The 15,754-nt window shown below is 42.8% G+C and overlaps 1 protein-coding gene across 5 annotated transcripts in view; it reads right to left on the bottom strand.

The window, feature by feature from the left end:
* The window catches only part of NFATC2 (nuclear factor of activated T cells 2), a 135,299-nt gene that overhangs the window by 109,414 nt on the left and 10,131 nt on the right, over window positions 1-15,754 (bottom strand). For 3 of the 5 annotated variants that reach the window (XM_073309384.2, XM_073309385.2, XM_073309386.2), the window contains exon 1: window positions 8,387-8,869. The exons of 1 other annotated variant lie outside the window; for it this stretch is intronic. In XM_073309384.2, coding sequence (XP_073165485.1) covers window positions 8,387-8,519 — 133 coding nt within the window. In that variant the 5' untranslated portion in view covers window positions 8,520-8,869. Of the gene's footprint in view, window positions 1-8,386; window positions 8,870-15,754 lie in introns of those variants that run through there. One more of the 5 variants, XM_073309389.2, reaches the window with a different exon arrangement.

Below are 15,754 nucleotides of genomic sequence, written 5' to 3'. Positions count from 1 at the left end.
TTCAGGGGACTTTTCACATCCTTTAGTATTTCTTTTTTCCTGATACAATGGCAGTTTTGCATTGAAAGCATGCAGGAATTCAAAAGTTGGCTTCCCTGTTTCAAATCCATCTTTATTTATAAACGTAAACTCATTATTCCCCCACTTTCCCAGATCACTTTCCAAGTGAAAAAAAAATATAATATGCTCTGAGTTCCTGGTAAAATGACTCTTTCTAATTTGCTACAAAACATGACCCTCACTCACAAAAAACCCAAAATACCAAAACCCACTAATGTTGACTAGTTCTGTTTTTTTGTTCTGCACATTTTGCACAGCCTCTGGGATGCTGCATTTAAACAGAAATTCTGTGTGGTTTTTTCCCCCCTTATTTTTTATGCCTCAAAAATGCCTCCCAAATGTTTATTTGACAGAGCCACAGAAGGCTCTCAGAGTCCCACTTGCAGATTTCTTCAGGCTCCTGTTAGCAGTTGCCTTATTTCATCACAGTAAAAGACTGCTTATAGGGATAACAAATTAGAAGTAACTAAATCTTGAGCCAGATACATTTTGGCATTGTTGATCTCAATTATCAAATCTTGGTATCCATGGAAACTGACTGTCATCCAGATCACCCAAGTTCTGTGGCACCTAACCCCAGAGGCTGATCCTACACATCATTTCATACAAGAGGAACTCATCCCACACCACTACTGTACAAGGCAACATGCCCCTTCTCATTCATGCAAACTGTCCCTTCCGGAGATTTACATTGGTGTAAGTGAGAGCAAAATCAGCCCCCCAACTAGAGCAGGACTGATCTCAACACTATAGGAACTTAAACTTCTACATTGTCTCAGTAATCATGGGACGGTTCTCTAGGCTGATCGATTTCACACCAAGGAACAGTAAAATGATTGCATGTTTCAGTTCCCAGATCAACTATGGTCCCTACCATACATAGCAATGTGATATGGGCACATAGACAGACAGATGATGAGATAGCACAATGTGGAAGCATTACAATTCCTGGCTCCAGATCCTTAGCTACATTTGTTAAGTGGTGCAGTTTTTCAGGAGTGTGTGTGTGTGTGTGTGCATGGAGGGCAAGAGGAAAGAAAAGAAATTGTCCTATATATGGAATTTTCAAAGATGCTGCTGCTAACAGACCTCACTCCTTCATATGTTTTTAAAATGAGCTGCAGAGATCTAATAAAGGCAAATTTTAATTCACACAAGAATAAATGTTGAAGAACTATTAATACAATAAAATTATTGTGATGAGCATCATTCTAAGATCACTTTGCTTATTATTAACATAACAAAATACTTCAACAGTCACTTTCACTCCAGGGTCAAGCAGGGGAATTCGCATTCCTGCTATGATTCACAGCAACAAGCAACAACATGAACCTAGATTCATATAGCACTTTTCATCCTCAGACATTCCAAAGACCTTTACAGACTATATCATCCGAGATCGCTCACCCACTATGATAACATGCCAGCAACACTACACACAGTGAAAATTAAAACCATCTGCATAAGTTATCAATAGAGCAGGCAGCATCACTGGAATCTGATCAAGGCACTAAGCAGAACATCTCTGAACATCGCCTTGAAAAAAACATGCCTGAGGATCTTCACTGACCAAAAAAAATGGCCAAGGCCTCAGTATTATTTCTCATGCAAAAGAGAGCACCTCCAGCAACCAGTGAATTCCCTAGAACCACTCTGGTATATTGGCTCAGGTCTGCTTCAGAGGGAAGGCTGCCACACACTGAATCAACATAACTTCCTGCAGTACCTAGGTTTTTCTTGGAATTCTCCCATCCAAATCCCAACTCTGCTGAGCTTAGGAGATGCAATGAAATCACTGTCTGAAGTGGTATGGCTATAACCCATGTGTTTGTGACATCACAGTCTGTCGCCATAGAAATGATCGTGATGTTACAAATAGAGCATTGTGACTTTGCTGCAGGAAGAAAGAAGAGAAGGTTGGTGCGAAGCAGCAATTCCACTCTTTCATTTAGGGCCCAATTTGGTTCCCATTGAAATCAGGGAGTTTTGCCTTTTAACTTCAGTGGAAGCAGGATACGGCCCCTAATTAGCAGACACATAGTTCTCAATAGTCCCTGTCTGGCTAGCGCAGTTGCTGGGTTTTGGACTCTGTTCCAGGAAGGAATAAGCTCAGCCAACATCCCAGCTCCCCTGCTTGAGCACCGCAGCAGTTTGTTTTTGTAAACAATGCCAGTCTCCTGCCTTTGAGAGGGGAAGTAAGGTGGTTTCTCCACATGCGGGGCAAGCCAATTGAGGGCTCTGCCTGGCTGCTTTCCATCTGCATTCACAGGCACCAGCAAAAGTGCAGAGCAGCCCAAACACTGGGAGTGCCTGGGGGAGGATTCAGCCAGATGGCCCCAAAGAGTGGCTGCACTACCCTGGCCCCTTTCCTTCCAGGTGATGATAGAACCATAGCAAATGCATAGCTTGGCCAGCAAGTCTAGGGGGCGGAGGGCAGAAATTCTCCCTGGGGCTGACCATCCACTTTTTTACAGCTTCACTGTAGGGGCTTGTGCAGTGGAGTGAGGGGGGTAATTAGTTGTGCGGTGGGGACAAAGATGCATCAGTGGTGTTGGGTGAACATGAAAAATAAACTGAAATGGAGCAGGGGGGACAAATGGCAGGACCTCAGGTCGGAGAGAAACAGGAGCACCTTGGGGTGAGAGAAAGAGGCAGGGAGAAGCCGCATACTACTGCTCCCCCATAGAAGATGTTAGGGGGAATGGCCCTAGTGCTCTTCCCCTGAAAGCAGCAAAGGGGGTCAGAGTCTCCTTCCTTGCAAGCAGATAATGACAGGTACAATGAGCCTGTTGGGAAAGGTTTGGGGGAATTTTTTGGGCGGTGGGGTTTTGAGTCTTCTTGTGAGGCCCTCCCTAGGTTCAGACAGGCATCCACACTTCCGTCTGTCTAACCAAATCCCACAGCTTTAAGGCTATGTCTGTTTCACCCATCTATGGCATCCTAAAACCTCGACTGCAAGCTCTCTGTTGTAAGGGCTGTCTTCTCTGGTGCTTGGCTCTACAGTGCCTGTCACAATTGGGGTTCCTAGGTGCTACCATAATATAAATAATAAGATATAGATATATTAAACTTATGTCCAAATGCATCAGAAAGCTCATACAACCACCTGGTGATTGGAGACTCCTCGCCCCCTACACACACACACCCTAGCTTACATGAAGAAGAATTGTCACTCGAGTTTATTTTTAAGAACACATAAAATTAAGCCACACAGAAGAAAAATAAGTGGGTTTAAGGGTCAAAAACTCTGTATTCCAAAACTCTCCTGACGTTGATGGGCAGTTAAAGTGCATAAGGAAGGAAAGCTGCCTCAGGCTCCTGTATATTCAAGATTTCCACAGCATGAAAGTTTCTCGTATTTTGTATTACTTGCAACTTCAAAGCTGCTTAGACTGCCAAATGTGATCTGGCCAATTAGCATGAATTTAGAGACAGAGCACAACCATGATGGATTTGTGAAAAATCATCTCAGAAAAGCTAAAGATAGCACCATCCAGGATGCAGGAATCAAGAGAATTCAAAGTAATGGGCTGATTTGGATCTCATACCAGTTTTGCAACAGTGCAACTCCCTTGATTTTAATGGAGTTATTTCTTATTTGCACCAGGGTGAAAGGAGAATCCAGCCCATAGAATGTTAAATTACATAAACTACGTAATTGAAATGACACAGTAAAGATATTTTTCATATATTTGAAAAAGCCCTTTCTTCTGTTATTTATACTAACTACTTGGAAGTGTAGAGTGAAAGTTGGTTTCATAAGTAAGAGTAATTCTCTCTAATGTGCATGTTGGATTCTTTATTGCAGGGCTGCTGATGAACTCTGGGCTGTGCATATTGGTTTGTTTATTGTACAGCTATTTACCAGGACTGGAATGCTGATATTTTTTCTTTTAATAAAAGCAGTAAAAAAGACTTTATTTTGTGGCAGGGGGAAGGCCGGGGGGAGGGAGGAGGGAATGAGGAAATTACATTGAGATTGAAAACAAAAGAAGCCAGGTCCCAAATTTGACTTATCAACTTTGGCAGTGTCCCTTTAAATCTGTGTAAAAGATTATAACTACATTGGATTGAAGATGTTAGCAAAAGGTTGTGCGCAGAGACAACTGCTGCCTTCAAGATATGCACACCAACTTTCATTGTTGTTAGTGGCACTTGCTTGTATCTTAGGGCAAAATTTGTCCTCAATCATTTCACAGAGACATTTTTATGGGTCTCAAATGACTCTACAAAAAATGGTGTCCCATTCTGAATCCTCAGTATTAATGGAACATAACTAGTCACCAACAGATTGTCTGATAGCAATCAGAGAACACATCTCATTCCAGAACATAGGAATTGCCTTCCTGGAACAGATCAGTGGATCAGATCTATCTAGTCCAGCATTTTATATCCCACGGTAGCCAGTACTCTGAAACATCTATTAAGATGTACAAAACCGTACAGAATGGTTGGTGTAACCTGCTCATACACAAAGTTCCTTTCTGACTCCCAACCATCAGAGGCTTATGAGAATTTGTAGCCTCTCAGCCAAAAATGGAGAATGGTGATCTTCGACTGGAAGAAATTCAGCAGATGGGTTTTCAAGAAGACATTGTCTCTGAGCAACAGAAAAAGATGTGTCTCAAGGTCAGGTTTTAAAATTAAATAAAATCAAGAAAGCAGCACTAAGAAGTCCTCAAAGCACTGGTCAGGTGCATCTTCAAGGGAATAAAAAAATATTACACACACCTTCGGTTACCATGGGAAAACGTACCGCTCATCCCTACAGTACAACACACCCTCTTTTCAGAATTCCAGAAGTCTGTTTATCTAAACAAACCTCTCAGTTCAGCCTGTTACTAGTTGGCATTTCTAGTTTTACTACCATCAGAAGAAGATAGCTAATGAAAACCTTAAGATCAAAGTTAAAAAAGAAAGGCAAAGTGGAAAGTGGCACCTTTTTGCTACACTCCTGCCTATGTAAATGCTTGGCTTAGAGATGAAAATCCAATATTAATAATATTGACGGTTGGATTTTTATTTACACTTTTTTTTCTCTCTGTTGTTTTTATAGCAGCCCATGTTCCTGTTGTCTCAGGCACATATAAGCACTGGAGACGGCCAACTGCTTTCAGTAAGGATATTGCTGTCTTTTCCATGGCAACAGATTGTAGTATAGATACTAGTTTTAAGACACAAGCTTAAAAGGACACTGTCAAGTTACAGTATTTTTTTTTCATTTGTCTAAAACAAATTTCCCCCAGGCTCCAATCCTGAAGCCTGAAATTGACATTTGTTTCCTTGCCAAAAAAATGGATCCTCTTTGCCATGTTTACAGTGACTTGCTATTATAGGGTTGGCCAGGAGAGGTGGGCTGAGCATCCTAGTCCATAAGGCAAAACCAGAGTCTCAATGTCTCTGAATGTATGAACTGGATTCAAAACCTAGGATCCAAAGACACTCCTATGGCTTTGGCTGTGTTTTGAATCTAAAACTGAAAAGGACCTGTTTACCTTGTTCCTGCTGAGATGTGGCCAAAATCTCTCAAAACCAATCACCTTCAACTACAACTAGCTTGACATGGATTAAAGCTTTTTCTTTACATTTTAAATTTTCTGTTCCATTGTAAACATTAGTACATTGAAGGTTACTGATGTCCACGAATTGCTTACAGATTCTGAATGATGTCTTTTCAAAGACAGGGAATGTTGTCCAGATTACAATGCTAGTATTTTGTTGTGCTATTTCTTATGCTAATTATTTCCATCTTGGGAACAAACAAAATTAATAGTAATTATGGTTTCTAGCCATTCAAATACACGGAAAGCAGGCTCTAGAAGGAAGTTACATCTCTCTACAAGTGTACACTGCTCACCATTAGTGCGGTTGAAAAGCTGAAGCTTTCTGCACCCTCCTACGTACTACGATATCCTGTGGAGTTTCCCACTAAAGACTACTCAGCACTAGCCTCTACACTTAAGAGATGAATGAAAAAAGAATCTGAAGACTTCACTGAAATATGTTTTTCATTAAAATAATTGCCATTAACAGTCACTGGTTTACTTTAGCAACTTTGAAATTGTATTAAACCTAACAGATAATGTGGATTTACGATAAACTTTAGATTATATTAACCATCCTGCTTCTATTACATTGCTTGTGCCTAGGAATGCAGCAATAAAAAGAATCTATGTGCTAATCGTGCCATAATTTATCTCCTTCTGCCACACAGCCCCCTATGCACTAAACACTCTTCCATTTCCAATGTGGCAAGCCATTACATTCTCTTCATTCAAATCCTTCCTAGAAAATTAACTTCTTTTGCAGTGCCCACAAAAAATGATTCTGTCTCAAAAACTAAATCCTAGTTATTCCCTTCTCTGTGTCCTGTCAACTGTTGCTACATAGTTTAGACTGGAAATTTTAGGGGACAGGAACGCTGTGTATTTTAGGTTTCAGAGTAACAGCCGTGTTAGTCTGTATTCGCAAAAAGAAAAGGAGTACTTGTGGCACCTTAGAGACTAACCAATTTATTTGAGCATAAGCTTTCGTGAGCTACAGCTCACTTAGCTAACAAATAGTAAGAAATCAAGCATGCTTAGTTTCATTAGGCCTGGAAAGCTCAACACAGTGGCTCTCAACCTTTCCAAACTACTGTACCCCTTTCAGGAGTCTGATTTGTCCTGCGCACCTCCAAGTTTCACCTCACTTAAAAACTACTTGCTTACAAAATCAGACATAAAAATACAAAAGTGTCACAGCACACTATTACTGAAAATTTGCTTACTTTCTCATTGCTACCATATCATTATAAAATAAATCAATGGGAATATAAATATTATAGTATACGCTGAAATGTAAATACATAGAGCAGTATAAACAAGTCATTGTCTGTATGAAATTTTAGTTTACACAGACTTTGCTAGTGCTTTTTATGTAGCCTGTTGTAAAACTAGGCAAATATCTAGATGAATTGATGAAATTCCCTGGAAGACCTCTGCGTACCCCCAGGGGTATGTGTACCCCTGGTTGAGAACCAGCGGCTTAACATGTAACTTTGGGCGTGGGGAGTGGGAAGGCATATATTCACATATCAACCTTCACAGTAACTCAGGCTTATGTGGGCTTAGCAGGATAAAAAATGCCCACCCACCCCCTTTTTTTCTGGATGGACTCAAATTGTAGTTTGGAACTAGAAAATTCCTCAAAATTCAGGAATGATTTTGGGTTTTGGTTCAGGCCCATCCAGTTTTTTTCTCCTCAAAATTTTAAATCCATCTAGTCCTTTAACCCAGTCATTTATGATGTCAGGTAGCACACAGGACTCCGGTTTTAAATTCAACTTTCAAGATACCCTCTTCAAGATGATGCTAGTCATAGGGAGTATAGTATGGCATCCTCAACTATAGTCAATTCCATTGCATAAATGTGCATGATTGACACTGATGTGCAAAGTATTTTAGAAAGGGCAGGAGAGTGCCTCCAGTCATTCAAGTCACTAGATGTAGCCAATCTACCTTGCCTTAGCGATTGGTTGCTATCGTCTTATAAAGGATCTGAACACTAGAATAATTTTAAAGCAACCACACATTTCACCTAAAACTAACTTGTAAAATAATCATTTCCCTCAGTATTAGTCACTCCAGTAAAGTATAATTTAGGCCTCACTCCTGCAAAAATTTATGCACATGTAACGTTACAATGGTGAACAACTCATACAAGTAAAATTCAGCAGGTGGGTAAGTCTTTGCAGGGTGGGAGCCACAGTAAGGAAGTGTTTAAAAACAACAAATTGAAATGATCTGTCGCAGTTTAAATCACGGTTCGCTCTCTTCTGCATTACCCAATTTTTTAAAAACACAAGGCAGTATATATTACATGGGTTCACTGGCTGTGTTTTGCCATTGTGATTAAATTCATCTGCCAGCTCTCTAGTCATTCATCCCATTACAACCAAAGCAAATAGTCTAACGGATACACTGTTGCTACTGCACGATGAGTAGCATGTGAAGTTTTCTTTATCTTCCTTTCCTTTTGCTAATACAAAGAAGCTCAAAGAACGGTCCACAACGGATATTGTAACCTCACCAGAGACTGTATTATTTCCCTACCGCCCCCTTAGGGTTAACTGGAGAAAACAACTTGATCTCTCCCGAGAGCGCAATCAAGCCCTCCCCTGAAATACAGTTACTTCTGCCCAAGTCTAGAAGGACCAGGCTCATCCCGGGCACAAAGCCCTACATAGTACATACACTCTCCGTACTTTGAAGCCATTATTTCACATATCCAGGGGCACGGGGTTTTAAGCTGTTTTTTTTTTTTTTAATGCGTAGTCGCCACAAACCTTCTATACACTTCAAGTAATCATAATCGAATAATATCGAGAAGTCGAATTCCTCTTGAGGGCTGACATTTTGATTTGGGTCATGGTCCCCCTGCTGTGAGTCAAACTCCGGATCCTTATGGGTGGAACTCATCTGTGTCGCCCGGCCAAGTCCTGCTTTATTAACAGAGAGAGGAGATGGGGGCAAAAAAGTTCACCTCCCTGGCTGAAAAGCTGTAAATTTCACGCCCACCAAAACCCAAGATCCTTCCAAGTATGAGGGGAAACGGGAGTTGAAAAAGAAAAAAAGAAAAAGAAAAAAAAATCTCCCGAGCTCCTGTTATCACCTCTCAGCTCAGTCAGCGGCACTTTTCAAGCAAGGTCCACTCTGGTCTGTCTAAATAATCCGGAATGGGACGGTGAGGTGAGGAGTCCCCGGCTGTCTGTGTGATGGGTGAGTGATCCCCCGCTCCTACCCCCTGTCACACAGCAGCTCAGTGACAAGAGTGTGAAATTAACTAGATGAACAATGTCAACTTCCTGTTCTCAGCAGCCACCTGCTGCTTGGAGGCGGGTCCTGCCTGAGGGAGGAGGAGCCCCCTCCTGCAACCAGCAAAAGGGTGGGTGGGTGTGGGACGGGGGGGGGACACTGCCCTGTAATTGGCAGCACTATCAACCCGGGGGACGCGGGGAGTTTGCAGCAGGGAAGGGCTCCTGTAATGCAAGCAGGATGAGGGGGGTCAGAGAGGGAGCTCGGTCAGGAGCAAGAGATGAGAGAACCCTGGGCACTGGGGAGCTGGAGAGAGGGGAGGCCGCATCTGAAAGCGGGGTGGGGGCTACATATTTTGGGGAGTGCAGAGAGGAGCCTACGTGTATGTGCATGCAAGGGGGGGTGCATGTGTTGTGGGGAGAGCCTTTAGCTGCGTTGGTGGGTTTTTAGTTCAGGGTGGGAGCTTTTGATAAGGAATTCTGCATGTGCCTGGGTGGGGAGCGTGTAGGAGGGAGAGATGATTTGGGGCGGGGAGGGGAGTGAAGCAAGTGGGCGTGTGCAGGGGCAAAAGTGGTTTGGGGAAGGGCAGTAGGAGAGTATGTGAGAGAGGCTGGAAGGAGATGAATCCATTCAGAGAGACTGGGGAGGGGGAATCCACAGAGCGAAGAAAGGAGGAACAGAGGAGGGGAAGGGAGAAGACCGGGGGGGACACACCGGAAAAGAAGAGAAGGAAGGAAAGGGACTGAGTATTTTCACAATACAGCAAACTAGACTTTACAAATCTGGTGGAAGAGATAAGGAGAGATGTAGTAGAAGGGGGAAAATAGAGAGGAGGAAATGAAAAGTGAAAGTGAAAAGAACAAACACATGGGATACAAAAGGGCCTTAATTTAATAGAGAGCTTAAATGGCAAACAGGAGGCTGTTGTTTTTAAAGGGGTGGATAGTATGGACCATAGAGGTATGGCCAGAAATTTGCTGAAAGCAGCAAACTGCCTAGGGCAGCCTTGTTCAGCCAGCTTCCTTCCCCAGGCTATCATTTTTTTCTATGCTGAATAAAATTCTTCCTCCTGGATCCTCCCTCCCCACTCCTGGGATTGTTCAGGTCGTTGCACTTGTTTTATGTGCTCTGGAGGGTCTGTTGCATCCCAGCCAGCCCCTGCTCTGCCCCCAGCCACTGCTTCATACGGTTCTCACTCCTTCAATTTCAATCATCTGTGGATTTTCACTAAGTCCGGTGTAGGACAGTAGGCAGGTTTTGGATTGGACCTATCCAGCAAACAAGGACTGGACTCTCTGGACTAGGGTACCTTTAGGAAAGAGAAATTTTGTGTCCATCTTCAGAGGCCTCTATTCTGCTCAATCTTGCTCATGGGGAAAAATAATCTTACAAAGCCATCCATCCAAGTCCCTTTATGCACTTCCCACTGACCACACTACCAATGCAACCAGCCTCCAGACCCCCTTAATCAGCTTCTCCACCAACCAGCTCCATATTTGCCTCAATTCACAGGACATCCTTCCTGAGCTAGTCCACAAAGCTGCTACCCCCTCCTGCCTCAAATCTCTCCTAGAAACTCACCTCTGCTGTGAGGCCTGGGACATGGCTGCCATGTGGGGTTCAGTATACTGGTACTATATGTTTTATTTCTTAAGCATGTGTTGTATTATCTAGGTATCTACAGGACTCTCATTACTATAGCATTTGAGGAGCTCTCAGTCCTTTAATTTGTCCAGTGAGGTAGGGAAAAGTGCTATTATTCCCACTGTACAGATGAGGAAGGAGGCACAAAGAGGCCTTTTTACCCTTCAGCATTTCACTTAGGTGCAGGTTTTTAAAGATATGTAGGTGTTGCTGCGCTCAGAGTTGCAATGTCTCACTGATTTAGGCACCTAACCCTCATTTTTCAAAAGGGATTTAGGCACTTGGGAGCCTACATCCCACTATCTTTAAAGATCTGGGTCTAAGTGACTTATAGAAGGTTACACAAGAAATCAGTGGTGAATCCGTTTCCCAAGTCCTAGGTTAGTGCCTTAACCACTGGACTATCCTTCTGCTCACTATTATCATAATGTAGCCAACACTTGCTGGCACTTTTGGTCCCCCTTCCTCTACTTTTCATGTCTCTTAGTTTTGAAAGACAAGATGGGTGACATAATATCTTTGGGCCAACTTCTCTTTGTTTTGTCATTTTTAAGAATGTAAGCTCTTTGGGGCAGATAATGTGCCTTTGTCTTTATTTGGAAAGCATTTCACACATTGCGACTTCCACCAGGTACAAATAATAACCATTTAAAAGCTGATATTGAATATATTACATTTATATAGCGTCTTCATCCACTATTGAAGTGAAGCTACTAATGGGATGGAACATTGGAGGGGTATATCGGTCGATACTTCCTGACATGAAATGAAGAAGATAATAAATGCAATAACATTCCTCTTGTAGGTTTCAGAGTAGCAGCCATGTTAGTCTGTATTCGCAAAAAGAAAAAGAGGACTTGTGGCACCTTAGAGACTAACCAATTTATTTGAGCATAAGCTTTCGTGAGCTACAGCTCACTTCATCGGATGCATTCAGTGGATCCACTGAATTGAGCTGTAGCTCACGAAAGTTTATGCTCAAATAAATTTGTTATTCTTCTTGTAGTCTCAGGTAGGCAAAGAGAATTACCCTCACTGGAATATGACCTGAATAACATGCTAACACTCCCACTATCACAGAAAGTGTCATGAAATATTTAAAGCTAGATTTTCAAAAAGGCAGGTGCTATTGTGTACCTAGTTTGCCTGTGCTGTTACTGTAGTTGCACACGCAACTCTGATATTTACAAAAGCAGATGGTTAGGAATGCCATGAAGTCTAGTGGTATTTTCTCCACAAGTACACACTGCAAGATACAATTTAAACAGACAGAGAAGAATCATAGTCTAGTCCTTAATTGACTGAACATTATGCTGACATTGATACTATATTTTAACCCAACAGAGATTAAGAGGACAATATCACACTTAATTCATGCAAAATGTACATAGTAACACAATAGCTTCCTTGGAGAGAGCAACTTGAGCTTTTTTCTGCACATATTGCCGAAACAGCCAGGAAAGACAATTGACAAGGTTTCCACTTTATCAGCACTAATGTAAGAAAAACAGAGAGAGGCTCACCTGCCATTTATTTGCCTCCTTTCATGGAATATGCAAAAAGAAAAGGAGTACTTGTGGCACCTTAGAGACTAACCAATTTATTTGAGCATGAGCTTTCGTGAGCTACAGCTCACAGCTCATGCTCAGATAAATTGGTTAGTCTCTAAGGTGCCACAAGGACTCCTTTTCTTTTTGCGAATACAGACTAACACGGCTGTTACTCTGAAACCTTTCATGGAATATGATGCTTCCTCCTTGCCTGAAATGTCTCTTATGTTACTGCTGGGGCCCCTGAGTCACCTTGAAAAAGATCCAGTGCTACTTCTGTAATCAAGCTTGAGACAACTCTTTAAAATCTCTACGGTCCCTCTCTCTCCCCTGGTCTATAGGTGTGGTTTCATAGAATCTGTGTTACTAGGGGAGTCAGGGCCCTGCTGCTGCTGCTGTTGAGAATAGGTACTACAGTTTGAGGGTCTATCCTGTTTCTGAGGTTAGTGGTCTTGGCTAGTGGGATTAGAAAAAGAGGCCACCTCAGAAAGCATTGCTGCCAATGGGTTTGGGCTCTGAAGGCATCCTGAAGAACTTATATCTGCTATTGCGCCATCTCAGAGGACAGCTGCTGCTGCCTTAGAAAGCCTGAGCTATTCTGAAAAGTTTCCATTTGAAGAAAATTTTTTAAAATGTACGCAATGGCTGCCAGGTATGTGTTTGAGAAAGCACCAGCCTTCCATCATTGGGACCATTATTTAAATGTAGTTAGAACATCAAATTGCAATATTTGTGGTCTTAGGATAGTACGCCGGGGTACCCAAGAAACAGATGTCAATGGTGGTGGTTGTCACCACCATCATTATTAGCCCTCCTGCCCCCCAAAAAGGAAAGAGCATGGATTCAACCACCACAAACAGTGAATTCTACTAATTCTAAACCCCCGCCCCTTTCTAGCTGGCCTGTGACTACATTAAAGATTTAAGTGTCAAACTTAGCCTTAATGTTTCTGAGAACAAATCATTTGTCGAGAAATAGAAAGTGAAGCTTTTTTCTTCCAAGAAAACCATGTTGTTTTAAACCTGGGCCATGGACATTCCATTTAAACATAAACGAAGACACCTGGGTGGGTCTAGAGCAGTGGTTCTCAACTGTGGTCCACCGTTTGTTCAGGAAAAGCCCCTGGCATGCCGGTCCAGTTTGTTTACCTGCCGCGTCCGAAGGTTCAGCTGATCGCGGCTCCCACTGGCCGCAGTTTGCCGCCCTGGGCCAATGTGAGTGTGGGAAGCGGCGCGGGCTGAGCGATGTGCCGGCCGCCCTTCCTGCAGCCCCCATTGGCCTGGAACGGCGAACCACAGCCAGTGGGAGCCGCAATCGGCTGAACCTTCAGACGCAGCAGGTAAACAAACTGGACCAGCGTGCCAGGGCCTTTCCCTGAACAAACGGTGGACCACAGTTGAGAACCACTGGTCTAGAGGGAGTAATGAGACAAAATCTAACCTGCTGGCCATCTTGGGCAGTATACAGTGCTCCACATGCCATCCAGGTCCCCCATCCATTGAGATGCATTACTGGTATATTGTACTGGCAACAGGAGGTAAGAAGCAGACCCCAGTGGCTGTGGAGGAGGAGTCACCTACCCCCAAGGCTGGGAGGTTTATAGCTGCCACATCCAAGAGGCAGCATAGGGTGCTGGTGGTCAGGGATTCCCTGCTGAGGGGGATGGAGGTACCTGACAGGATGTCTCAGGAGATGTACTGCCTGTCTGGCACCTGCATCTGATGGCATGCTGTTCCAGGAAGGGGGGCTACTGGGAGGAGATAGGGTCCACTTGGCCAAGAAGGGGAAGAGCATCTTCATGCACCAATTTGCCAATCTAGTGAAGAAGGCTTTAAACTAGGTTCAAAGTGGGCAGGTGATGAAAGCCCACAGGTAAGCGTTAAAAAATGTGACCTTAACAGAGGGCTAGATGTTGGGGGTGGGACACGGAAAATTACAGTAGGGTCATAGAAGCAACAAGAGGAAAATCAGTGGGGGAATCTGCTCAATCGTCTAGACGTCTATTCACAAATGCATAAGTATGGGGAAGAGAGAGGAAGAACTGGAGGTATTAATACGTAAGCTAAATCATGCCTTAATTGGCATCACAGAGCCTTGGTGGGATAAATCTCATAACTGGAGTATTGGAGAAGAGTGGTACAGCTTATTCATGAAGGGCAGGCAGGGAGAAAAGGGAGGAGGTGTTGCATTATACATCAAGAATATATACATTTGTTCTGAGACAGGGCCTGGTGAAATTCATTCTAGGATACTTAAAGAACTAGCTGAAGCAATCTTAGAATGGTTAGCATTTATCTTAGAGAACTCCTGGAGGAATGGTGAGGTCCCAGAGGACTGGAGAAGGGCAACCAATAGTACCTATCTTTAAAATGGGGGAACAAAGAGGACCCAGCCTAACCTCAATACCCAAGAAATTATTAAACAACCAATTTGTAAGCACCTAGAAGATAATAGGGTTATAAGGAATAGACAGCATGGATTTGTCAAGAACAAACCATGCCAAGCCAAACTAATTTCTGTCTTTGACGGGGTCATTAACCTAGTGGATAGGAGGAAGCAGTATATGTTCTATATCTTGATTTTAGTAAGGTCAGCTAGACTGTGTCAAAAACATTGTCATAAACAAACTAGGAAGATGTGCTCTAAATTAAATTACTATAAAGTGGGTGCACAACTCGTTTAAGGACCATACTCAAAGAGTACTCAATGGTCAAACTGGGATGGTTTGTTATCTGTATCTAGTGGGTTCTGCCAGGGTCAGTCCTGGGTCCAGTACTATTCAATATTTTCATTAATGACTTGGATAAAGGGTTGGAAAGTATGCTGATAAAATTTTCAGGTGACACCAAGATTAGAGGGGTTGCAAGCACTTTGGAAGACAGGATTAGAACTCAAAACAGCCTTGACAAATCAGAGAATTGGTTTGAAATCCACAAGAAGAAATCAATAAAGACAACGTGCAAATACTGCACTTAGGAAGGAAAAATCCAATGTACAACTACAAAATGGGGAACATCTGGCTAGATAGTTGCACTGCTGAAAAGGATCTGTGGGTTATAGTGGATTACAAATTGAATAAGAGTCAACAATGTGATGCAGTTGCAAAAAAAAGCTAATATCATATGGGGTGTATTAGCAGGAGTATCATATATAAGACATGGGAGGTAAGTGTCCTGCTCTACTTGGCACTGTTGAGGCCTCAGCTCGAGTATGGTGTCCAAGTCTGGGCATCACACTTTAGGAAAGATGTGGACAAATTCAAGAGAGTCCAGAGGAGAGCGACAAAAAGGTAATGGAGTGCTGTCTCTGAATGCAAAGCATGAATTGCATGCTCCAGGACTGGCTGTGCCCAGTGGATGATTTCATCCAGCCCTTGAACGCACATGGAGGATGCCATTTTGTGTCCTCCACACTGCATGACCTCACACACATCATACGTGTGAGGTCACGCCACATGGAGGATGCCATTTTGCATGCAAGTATAGAATTGTATGTCTAACTAAAAATGCAACAGCATGCCACTCATAAAAGGTTTATAAAACCTGACCTACAAGGAAAGGTTAAAAAACTGGGTATGTTTAGACTTGAGAAAAGAAGACCGAGTGGGGACTTGATAACAGTGTTCAAATATATTAAGGGCTGTTATAAAGAGGATGGTAGTCAATTGTTCTCCATATCCACTCAAGGTAGAACAAGAAGTAATGG

Source organism: Lepidochelys kempii, chromosome 13 (assembly GCF_965140285.1).
Source record: "Lepidochelys kempii isolate rLepKem1 chromosome 13, rLepKem1.hap1, whole genome shotgun sequence".
In the NCBI taxonomy this organism is placed as follows: Eukaryota; Metazoa; Chordata; order Testudines; family Cheloniidae; genus Lepidochelys; species Lepidochelys kempii.
This window is presented reverse-complemented; position numbering and strand designations above follow the sequence as displayed.